This window comes from Xenopus tropicalis, chromosome 5 (assembly GCF_000004195.4).
Source record: "Xenopus tropicalis strain Nigerian chromosome 5, UCB_Xtro_10.0, whole genome shotgun sequence".
NCBI lineage: Eukaryota > Metazoa > Chordata > Amphibia > Anura > Pipidae > Xenopus > Xenopus tropicalis.
In genome coordinates this window covers 37,610,305-37,622,381 of record NC_030681.2, presented here as the reverse complement: position 1 = coordinate 37,622,381, position 12,077 = coordinate 37,610,305, and the positions used below count along the sequence as shown (strand labels likewise).

At 41.9% G+C, this 12,077-nt stretch overlaps 1 protein-coding gene across 1 annotated transcript; it reads right to left on the bottom strand.

Moving 5' to 3' along the window:
• Positions 1-5,761: 5,761 nt before the first annotated feature.
• On the bottom strand, positions 5,762-8,110 carry LOC100491233. The gene is made up of 2 exons (XM_002940095.5): positions 7,865-8,110; positions 5,762-6,258 (listed from the first exon to the last, which is right to left on the bottom strand). The coding sequence occupies exons 1-2, from the start codon at positions 8,004-8,006 to the stop codon at positions 6,065-6,067; spliced, it is 336 nt and encodes a 111-aa protein (XP_002940141.1). The 5' UTR covers positions 8,007-8,110; the 3' UTR covers positions 5,762-6,064.
• Positions 8,111-12,077: the final 3,967 nt, after the last annotated feature.

Genomic DNA, 12,077 nt, shown 5'->3' with positions numbered 1-12,077 from the left:
GTCCCATACCTGTATTCTTAAATAACACTATTCAAAAATCTAACTGTATAAACATCAGGCAGTTATTTCAGTGTGTCATGCTATATGTGGAGCTAGCAGTCATTTCCTGCCTTACAAAGATCAGTATTAAATAACACGTCGCTCAACTTGTTTTTGCTATTAGACAGATCGTTGCCAGGCCCAGAGTTAGTAAAGAAAGGGACCCTATAGTATAGAGAGGTTGCTATAATAGGTTTTATAATAATTTACAATATATATCTGATTTATAGTAAATCAAACCTTAGGCTAATGTCACACAAGGCGTCTTTGCAAATTCTTCAGTTTTTATGCATATTTCGGTTACTTGTGCCTGCACCCGGGCGTATCTCATTCATTCAGGTGCAGGTACTGGTAGGAGGTGGATGGCGCTATTTTTGGCAAGCGATTTTCTGCTTGGCAAAAATATACACCAGATGCCTCGTGTGACATTAGCCTTAAAGGAGAAGGAAAGGCTAATAAAGAGTTAATCTCAAGCTGCAGGCATACCTTCAGTTCTTTCAATAGTGCCCTTAAAGGAGAAGGAAAGGCTATTAAAGAGTTAATCTCAAAATGCAGGCTTACCTTCAGTTGTCTCAATAGTGCCCTTAAGTCTCCCCATATTTCTCCCGTTCAGATGATCAGAAGCCAAACAGGAAGAAAAAACGCAGAGCTGGGTAAAGAAAATTCCCATAATGCCTCATATACGACAGATTGGTCGCCCACAGTAGCAGAGATCTATTGCGGCCAAGTGAGTGGATCTTAGCGTGTATGGCCACCTTTAGTCTGAGCAGAGCTGTCAACCAACCCCATATAATGAGGAAAATAACGCTATAGCCCTGTTTTATTTTGGCCTGAATTACTATTCGCACTAAAACATGAAACAATGTCACAAAAAGGCCTTAGTGGATTATTATCTTCCTCATGACATGGGGTTGGTTAGCAACTCTGTCTCAGTAAAGTAGAACTCAGCAGATTTTGGGACAGTTATTTGAGTCCAATGTCCCTGATGTACTTATATTGCTAGGTAAATCTATAGCAAACACAAGCATGCTTACCCAGCAAATCCTTGGGCAATGACACACAGAGCTACTTGCTTAAAGGGGAGGGCATTTCTTGGTAGCTTAATGCACAGGATGTCTTAACGTCCTATATATATTGATAATGGGTGAGTGCAGAGGATCTCTTGTTGTTTGTATGTATTTTGTGGTCACAACCTCATTGCACCCCCGCCTAATGGTTTAAAATGTAGTGGTTGAGCACAACTTTCCCTTTTTTGCTACACGGAGCTACTTGACACAAGTACCAGCTACTTGTCGCAGCTACAAATAGACAATACTGATAATTGTCTTTACATGTGTTTTAGCAGAGACAATTCTCAGCATTGCTATGGCAGTGTATTTTCTAGCATTTTGTAGCCCTAAAAGTGGCCAAACACGGGCCGATTGTAGCTGCCAATATCGGTCCCTTAGACTGATCCGGCAGCTTATCGACCCATGTAGGGGCAGCAACGATCGGCCAGGTTAAAAAATTTAGTCGGATCGGGGACCGTATCGGCTCGTTGATGCGGCCCCTGAACTGACTGCGCCATTACCGTTGTTATAATTATAGAGTTAGCCTAAATTAGCCCAATATCGCCCACCCGTAGGTGGGGATATCAGGAGAAGATCCGTGTGCTGGGCGACCTCGCCAAGTGAGTGGATCTTAAAGTCTATGGCCACCTTAAGAACGAATAAACAGACAGACAAGAATCAGATTAAGTAACAAACTGAGTCCTGGTTCATCCTGGGTGAACCGACGCCAGCTCAAACTTAACCTAGCTAAAACAGAGCTTATGGTCTTCCCGCCCAAACCTGGCCCTTCTCCTCCTTTCACCATTACTATTGATGGCATGACCATCAACCCTGTTAATTCTGCATGCTGCCTTGGGGTTATCTTTGACCAGTCTCTCTCCTTCTCTAACCATATTAATAACACTGCCAAAACCTGCCGCTTTTTCCAAGATACGTCCCTTCCTTTCACAAGTAACAGCTAAAACACTAATCCATGACCCTATTCTTTCCCGCTTAGATTACTGCTATCTCCAACTAACTGGCCTCCAAGACTCCCACCTCTCTCCCCTGCAATCAATCTTAAACTCTGCTGCCAGGATCTTCTTGCTCTCTCCTAAGAGGGAACCTTCTCAGCCTCACTTAAGCTCTCTTGCATGGCTGCCTGTTAAGCAAAGGATAGCTTACAAAATCCTTCTACTAACATTCAAAGCCTTTCGCTCCTCACTACATTTCTTCACTGGTCTCCTCTGCTCCTCTCAGAACTCTATCCCTGAATCCCTCCGTAGGGAACACTCACCTACTTTCTTTAAGCTCAGCTGTTACCTTCTGGAGCACTAAAACATTATTTTGCCTAGTTCTGCTCTTAAGGGCAAATGCCCATACCTGATGCACTCCTACCTTCCAATTTGTGCCTTTATGTTAACCAGCCACTTAGATTGTAAGCTCTATGGGGCAGGGACCTCCTTCCTACTACGTCTCATACCACATGGCACTTACTCCCAGTGTATTTATACTTATTGTATTTATTACTTGTCCTCCTGTGTGTAATTTTGTATATTGTAAGATTGTACCCTGGTGGCGCTTTATAAATAAAGTTATACATACATACATTAGTCCAGGGTGGTTTCCTCTAGTGATGGCCAGTGGCATCTTATCCCAGCTTCCTAGGGATCCCCTGAGCCTTAAAGGAGAAGGAAAGGCTAATAAAGAGGTGCACAAAAGATCCAAGAGAGTACACTTATTTGCAGTGAAACAGTGTACAAACCGGATTCCAAAAAAGTTGGGACACTAAACAAATTGTGAATAAAAACTGAACGCAATGATGCGGAGGTGCCAACTTCTAATATTTTATTCAGAATAGAACATAAATCACGGAACAAAAGTTTAAACTGAGAAAATGTACCATTTTAAGGGAAAAATATGTTGATTCAGAATTTCATGGTGTCAACAAATCCCAAAAAAGTTTGGACAAGTAGCAATAAGAGGCTGGAAAAAGTAAATTTTAGCATAACGAAGAGCTGGAAGACCAAATAACACTAATTAGGTCAATTGGCAACATGATTGGGTATAAAAAGAGCTTCTTAGAGTTGCAGTGTCTCTCAGAAGCCAAGATGGGTAGAGGATCACCAATTCCCACAATGTTGCGCAGAAAGATAGTGGAGCAATATCAGAAAGGTGTTACCCAGCGAAAAATTGCAAAGATTTTGCATCTATCATCATCAACTGTGCATAACATCATCCGAAGATTCAGAGAATCTGGAACAATCTCTGTGCGTAAGGGTCAAGGCCGTAAAACCATACTGGATGCCCGTGATCTCCGGGCCCTTAAACGACACTGCACCACAAACAGGAATGCTACTGTAAAGGAAATCACAGAATGGGCTCAGGAATACTTCCAGAAACCATTGTCAGTGAACACAATCCACCGTGCCATCCGCCGTTGCCAGCTGAAACTCTACAGTGCAAAGAAGAAGCCATTTCTAAGCAAGATCCACAAGCTCAGGCGTTTTCACTGGGCCAGGGATCATTTAAAATGGAGTGTGGCAAAATGGAAGACTGTTCTGTGGTCAGACGAGTCACGATTCGAAGTTCTTTTTGGAAATCTGGGACGCCATGTTCAATCGTCCTGGAAAGAGGACAAGGACAACCCAAGTTGTTATCAACGCTCAGTTCAGAAGCCTGCATCTCTGATGGTATGGGGTTGCATTAGTGCGTGTGGCATGGGCAGCTTGCATGTCTGGAAAGGCAGCATCAATGCAGAAAAATATATTCAGGTTCTAGAACAACATATGCTCCCATCCAGACGTCATCTCTTTCAGGGAAGACCCTGCATTTTTCAACAAGATAATGCCAGACCACATTCTGCATCAATCACAACATCATGGCTGCGTAGGAGAAGGATCCGGGTACTGAAATGGCCAGTCTGCAGTCCAGATCTTTCACCTATAGAGAACATTTGGCGCATCATAAAGAGGAAGGTGCGACAAAGAAGGCCCAAGACGATTGAACAGTTAGAGGCCTGTATTAGACAAGAATGGGAGAGCATTCCTATTCCTAAACTTGAGAAACTGGTCTCCTCGGTCCCCAGACGTCTGTTGAGCGTTGTAAGAAGAAGGGGAGATGCCACACAGTGGTGAAAATGGCCTTGTCCCAACTTTTTTGGGATTTGTTGACACCATGAAATTCTGAATCAACATATTTTTCCCTTAAAATGGTACATTTTCTCAGTTTAAACTTTTATTCCGTGATTTATGTTCTATTCTGAATAAAATATTAGAAGTTGGCACCTCCACATCATTATGTTCAGTTTTTATTCACAATTTGTTTAGTGTCCCAACTTTTTTGGGATTTGTTGACACCATGAAATTCTGAATCAACATATTTTTCCCTTAAAATGGTACATTTTCTCAGTTTAAACTTTTGTTCCGTGATTTATGTTCTATTCTGAATAAAATATTAGAAGTTGGCACCTCCACATCATTGCATTCAATTTTTATTCACAATTTGTTTAGTGTCCCAACTTTTTTGGAATCCGGTTTGTAGTTTTATTGAGACATCTTTTAGCACTACATGTTTCGGCTAAACAGCCTTCCTCAGGTGCATACTGTATTGTGCTTGAGTCAAGTCTGAAGAAGGGAGCAGCAAGTTTTAAAAATATTTAAATTTGTAAAATATAGATAATATTAGGAATATAGACAAGACCCACAACCTGGCCGGCATCTTAAAATCCTAGTCCCTAATTTAAACAGCGGGCTCCCCTAGGCCAGCACTCAAAAGCACTGGGGATTGACAAGTGCGAAATTTAAAGAGCTATCAAAGCTCCTGTGCGTCCCCAGTGCTTTAGAACAAATTCAGATGCAGTTGGGATGAATTCCACCCCATGCCCAGGCTTGACATGCTGCAGGACTCCACTGAGAAGCTCCTCCCTTACTCCAGCTGCAGCCTGTGAGATGTGCGGGTTGACCCGAAACCTGTGAGTGACCATTGCGGGTTTGGTGCAGACTGGGGAAGTACATTCTTCCTCTGCTCCCCCACTTTCCCTCTTGGAACCTAAGGTGCACAGAGTAGTAGCGCACAGTTGAATGGGTTAAAATGGTAACATTTTGCGGGTTAGGGTAGGGCACAGGTAAAGGTTTTGTGGGTTAGGGTTGGGTAAGGGTTGCGTTTTGCCTGACCTGCACATCACTATTGTGATATAAAAGTCAGTTACAAAAGGCTTTTTGTCGGACTGCTGATTTGTTTTGCCCTTGCTCATAGGGACAGGAAGTAGAATTAGACTTTACTTTTCAGATTTTGCCAACTCACCTTTTTAATCTCGCCACATATTGATTCCACATACTGCATGGCTAGTTAGCATGTAATTAGGATGCATGCTGCATATCGGTTCAGTCTGCAGCATACACCTAAACTAATTGCTAATTAGCCATGTTGTTCAATATGTGACTGGTATTAAAGTGGTAGGTGGGCAACCCTAGTTGAGACCCAGTCAGGGATATCATATTTTCCAGTCTTTCTATGGTCAGGTTGATCACACACAAATAAAGTGCAGAAGGGGCTGCTATTGCAATCTTCACAACTGTGCCATTTTACGGCAAGCTTGAAATAGTGTGCAGAATCCATCCAACTCTACATAATATAAATAAAGCAGTGATTGTGTGCTTTAAAACGGAAGAACAAAATAAATGAGCCTTAACAGCCTTAATAGTCATTTTTTGTAATTTGATGCTCTCACAGATCTTTTAAATAATCCATTAAAACATGGCAAATAGAAAGCAAAATCAATGACAGTTCTACACATTTGTCTTAGACTTTGATGAGCATGTTAAACATGCCATTCAGTATGAGACTGAGTGTGCAGAAACAGCCTGCTGATTTAGTGTACAAATACAGTCTATATACAACTCAATTGTGACATCTCCTCAATTGTGACATCCAACTTTCTGGAAATCCAGTAAAGCTCGCTGGGTACTTGAGATCTACAATCCAAGCCAGTGGACTTATTTGTCTGGCGAATCACTTCCGGGTGCAGCAGGGGTAGTGGTGAAGAGCGGACTCACTAAACTGTAAATTCTCCTGGAGTAGGGAACAAAATCGTCTTTGAAGACAACAGCATTCTTAATATGGAGACCGGGTCTTCTTTCTTCTGCCTGGGTAGAAATCACTGCAGTATCTTGCATTTCATCCAATGAATCTTTTAACAAAGAATTAGATATTTATATCAAAACTGATGTATGGCAAGTAATCTTGAATATTATGCATAGGCAACAGCAAAAATAAAAAAGTAACTTTTGAATAAAAAAAAATAAAAAAAAAAGGAGATGATCCGAACTAACAAGGTTCGTTTACTAATAATCATACTATTGTGCTTAAAAGCTGGCTATACACATTCTAGGAATGCCTTTTTTACAAAATGATCATTACACACACACACAAACATATATATGTATGGGAAAACTGGTAAGTGTCTCACCAGAACTACACAACTGTATCCCCAGCTATAAGATTATCCTGTAGTGTAGTCTGTCCACCCTTTGAAATAACATTCTGTGTATCACTGATGCAAAGATTTTGCTCTGAGGAGTCAGCATATTACATAAGGGCTATATTCAAACAACTGATTTATTATCCAAATGGCTGGAGCAAGAATTACTCCTAAGGTAGTTATACCCTTTTTATCTTCCTTTTTTTTTTTTTTTTTTTTTACCTCCCGTCCATAACATCACAAATAAAAGGCAGTGGTATGTTCCTGCATGTGAATGTGTATTACTAGCTGTTATTGGCCAAAATTCCAGTTATAAGCCAAGGCCCATGTAGCGAGCTATAACGTATGGATATTTGTATGTTGCCACCCTTCTGTGTAGAAGACGATGAACATTTTATAAATCCCTGTTAATACAAGCTCATTACAGTAAGCCAAACCATGTCTACCCTCTATTTTAGGATGCAGATTCTTTTGAAAAAACTGTACGCTGAACTACAACACACTGATTGCCTTACAACTAGGGTTGCCATCTGGTCGGTATTTTACCGTCCGGACCTGTAAAAATGATGCTTAAGGCTAGGGCTGGGCGATATACCGTTTAATACCAAATACCGGTGGTTTTTTTTTTAAAACTATATTCATTTTTCAGATACCGCAATACCGGGGTGTCAGGGTACTCACCCGTGCGGCCCGGTCTCGCACGTCCAGGTGCGCGTGCGTCAAAGTGCACGTACATGTCAAAGCGTGCACGTCCGCGACGCGCTGACGGCGCCGGTTCTGCGCATGCGTGGGGGGTATTTAAAGCTATCAAACGCCTCCTCCTGTGCTATGTTGTCTGTGGCCTTGCCTGGGAAACTAAGCCTGCCTGATTTACCTTACGACTTTCTCTTGCCGATCCTTCGCTTGCCTGACTCTGATTTTCAATACTGCAGTAATTATTCTCTAATTTGTTAGGAAATGGGGTTAACACCTAATCATGCATGGAAAAAAAAAATACCGTCAAATACCGTGACACCGATATAATTTTGAAAAATACCGTGATATAAATTTTTGGTCATACCGCCCAGCTCTACTTAAGGCCAATGTTATTAATAGGAAGGATACAAATACAGGAAGGCCGGTATTTTCAGGAAAGGTGGCTACCCTACTTACAACACTGCCTCTTGTACAGCTACATATTGGGCATCACTAGCAGCCCAAGGCTTTCTATATAACTGCTAACTGATTGCAAGCTCTTTGGAACAGTAACGAACGTATACTCCTTCCAAAACAAACAGAAGGTCACACACGCAAGGCAGTGGCGCCGTACAATCACCTTGCTGTAGGTGACTCGTTACTGCGTCCTTCTTCTTCTTCTTTATGTAATAGTAACCGTAACCGGTGATCATTACCCAGATCCCAGCCGCGTACACTAATGAGAACCTGATGTTCCAGCGGTTAAAATCTTTCAGGGTCATGTTTGGGCATTCCACTACTCTATTACCGGGGACCCTCGCTGCCCCTTTCCCACAGGCCGTCGCGCTGCCTATGACGTCGCCCAATCGGATCTCCGTTATTGTGTGACGCAAGCGCGGCGACAAGACGCGCCTATGTTACGGGTGTGCAGCTATAAAACCCGGGGTATTAGCTCGATAGCTCTGTAGCATTCCTAGCATAGTTATTACTTAATGAAGTTGCTTGTTAGTCTGTGCCTCTTTGGGCACTTATGCGTCCTGAAGCAACCAAAGAAGATACAAACCTCAAACTTGAATTTTGCCTAAAGCAGTTGTATTTGTAGGTAACCTTGTATGCATTACATAGATGCAAAAAGTGGGTAAAGTACAAGTGTTTTGCAGTTTCCAGGGCACTGCCATGATATCCTCACAGCATGAAAGAGGGAGGACAGGTTGACATGTATTTGATGTTCAAATACATATATCCAGCAAGTAAAAATTACATGTAATTGTAATATAAATTATTAGAAAACTAGTATGCTTACTAACAAAATGTTCTTTTCCATTGGTCAGTAAGACAGTACACAAATGGTTAACTTACCTTGCCATTTACCTTGCCTAATGAATTCCTAATTAATTTGCTATTCTTAAAAAAAAAAAAAAAAAAAAAATGACAGGGAGAGATAATACAGTGCTGCCTTACATGCTCATTCCATTACTTCGTATATGCAGCACACAAAGAGATATTGCTAGCTTTCATGTCTTTATAGAAAGAGCTGCTTGAAGTACTTTGCTGCAAAAGGCTGTATCTTGGTCAGGTTGGGCGCAGGTCTCCCCCCTCCTGATGGAACAGAGAAAGCACTTAGTCTGGTCAGAAGGCCTGCAGCTAATTGGCTCGAGCTTTGCACCCCAGCATTTGCACCCCTGGGGTTTCTTTTAAACATGGTGAGCAGTGGTATTGTGGATTGAGAGCACAAGCTGTGGCAACGCACAGCCACTTTTTAAAATGATTTTATTTATTCTTTTACTACAGAATGTCACATTTTTCTGTTTTCTTTTTTTGCTTTGGATTTGGTGCAATAGACTCATCCGGGATAACACACTGATCTAGGGGGATATGTGTGGCCATTAGGCTCCTTCTCCTGACAAAATCTGTTCCTGCCAAAGGTGCAAAGGTTTTTGGGACTTCTTCAGAGGACCATTTGTGTTCGCAATCCCTTATATGCCTTCTGGAGGGACAAGCATAATGGGACCCCCTAGCCTTGTGGCAAAAGGAGTCTGGAAACCCTTACTTCCTGTGAGCCTTCTGCCCATGAATAAAAGGAGAAACTCGCCTCAGGCTGCAGTGCCCTAAACGTTGCCAGGGGTTGCAAAAAGCCACTCCTGGTTACTTTTTAGAGACAAATTTCCATTTTCTTTTAAACTGAAAATTTGGTTCTTCTAGTGCAGGGAGCCCCCCTAGACCCCCTCCAGCCCAGTAAAGCTAAGGTAAGCACAGCGGGGGGGCCAAGGGATGCAGCATCAGGTGGCATTTGGGCTAGAAACGCAGCTGCACTTAAGCCTTTGGACGAAGGTGGGCCTTCATTTCTTCCTGAGCCTTCTGACTAGTGATCCTGAGTTTTTTAGACTTTGCTATTTTTAAGGCATAGTCATTGCACTCTTATGCACTGAAGAAGCAATCGCAGTGTACTCTGATAAAAAAAAAATGGTATCTCCTCCTCCCTAATTTATGTGGGGCAAATGGTACAGCCTTTGTTTATTTCTGTTCTGTCATGATTGTATACTTTTTATTTCTAAAAATAGTGCAACATATACACATTTTACAGAGGATCATGGGAAATGTACTATTTAGTACATACACAAGTATGTGTCCTTAAACATAGGCATAATGTCCTACACATATCAACCCTATTACAGCTTATACAATAAGCATTTTGCCAATCATAAGCTGATAAAAGAATTTTGAAAATATCATATTTTGGAGCTGTGGCTATACTAATACAGAGGGGGGAGAACAGAAGACTTCTTTACTCCATGGAAACAAACTAAATAAAGACTAATAAAAGTGCATGAGGGAGCCCATTAACTATTTCTGCTATGTTTAAGGACACATACTTGTGTACAGCAGTTTCTATTCTCGCACTGCTGAGAGAGAGACCAGAAGGACCATTGTTTTTTGCTTTATCCATTCTCAGTTTGGTTTGTTATAGCGAAAAGGCCGATGCTTTCTGCTGGACACAATGCCACAGTGTTCTCCCTGTGCTTTAGTTTAATCGCGAGCATTGACATTACGATCACATACACTTTACTAGGATGTTGATATTTTCATACCAGAAACATGTTGAATCTACTGCACTGATCTCATGTATTATCCTTTAGCCATTAAAACTTCACTATGCAGGAATTTCTAGTATGCATGTTCTTGCAGCTTTTAGATATCTGTCCCACTTGGGTTTTTTTTATATATACACATATATATACATATATATATATATATATATATATATATATATACAGTGGCTTGCAAAAGTATTCGGCCCCCTTGAACTTTTCCACATTTTGTCACATTAAAGCCACAAACATGAATCAATTTTATTGGAATTCCACGTGAAAGACCAATACAAAGTGATGTACACGTGAGAAGTGGAAGGAAATTCATACATGATTCCAAACATTTTTTACAAATAAATAAGTGCAAAGTGGGGTGTGCGTAATTATTCAGCCCCCTGAGTCAATACTTTGTAGAACCACCTTTTGCTGCAATTCCAGCTGCCAGGCTTTTAGGGTATATCTCTACCAGCTTTGCCCATCTACAGACTGAAATCCTTGCCCATTCTTCTTTGCAAAACAGCTCCAGCTCAGTCAGATTAGATGGACAGCGTTTGTGAACAGCAGTTTTCAGATCTTGCCACAGATTCTCCATTGGATTTAGATCTGGACTGTGACTGGGCCATTCTAACACATGGATATGTTTGGGTTTAACCCATTCCATTGTTGCCCTGGCTTTATGTTTAGGGTCGTTGTCCTGCTGGAAGGGGAACCTCCGCCCCAGTCTCAATCTTTTGCAGACTCCAAGAGGTTTTCTTCCAAGATTGCCCTGTATTTGGCTCCATCCATCTTCCCATCAACTCTGACCAGCTTTCCTGTCCCTGCTGAAGAGAAGCCCCCCCAGAGCATGATGCTGCCCCCCCATATGTGACAGTGGGGATGGTGGGTTCAGAGTGATGTGCAGTGTTAGTTTTCCGCCACACATAGCGTTTTGCATTTTGGCCAAAAAGTTCCATTTTGGTCTCATCTGACCAGAGCACCTTCTCCCACATGTTTGCTGTGTCCTCCACATGGCTTGTGGCAAACTGCAAACGGGACTTCTTATGGTTTTCTGTTAACAATGGCTTTCTTCTTGCCACTCTTCCATAAAGGCCAACTTTGTGCAGTGCACGACTAATAGTTGCCTATGGACCGATTCCCCCACCTGAGCTGTAGATCTCTGCAGCTCCCCCAGAGTCACCATGGGCCTCTTGGCTGCATTTCTGATCAGCGCTCTCCTTGTTCGGCCTGTGAGTTTAGGGGGACGGCCGTGCCTTGGTAGGGTTACAGTTGTGCCATACTCCTTCCATTTCTGAATGATCGCTTGAACAGTGCTCCATGGGATGTTCAAGGCTTTGGAAATCTTTTTGTAGCCTAAGCCTGCTTTAAATTTCTCAATAACTTTATCCCTGACCTGTCTGGTGTGTTCTTTGGACTTCATGGTGTTGTTGCTCCCAATATTCTCTTAGACAACCTCTGAGGCCGTCACAGAGCAGCTGTATTTGTACTGACATTAGATTACACACAGGTGCACTCTATTTAGTCATTAGCACTCATCAGGCAATGTCTATGGGCACTCAGACCAAAGGGGGCTGAATAATTACGCACACCCCACTTTGCAGTTATTTATTTGTAAAAAAAATGTTTGGAATCATGTATGATTTTCGTTCCACTTCTCACGTGTACACCTCTTTGTATTGATCTTTCACGTGGAATTCCAATAAAATTGATTCATGTTTGTGGCTGTAATGTGACAAAATGTGGAAAAGTTCAAGGGGGCCGAATACT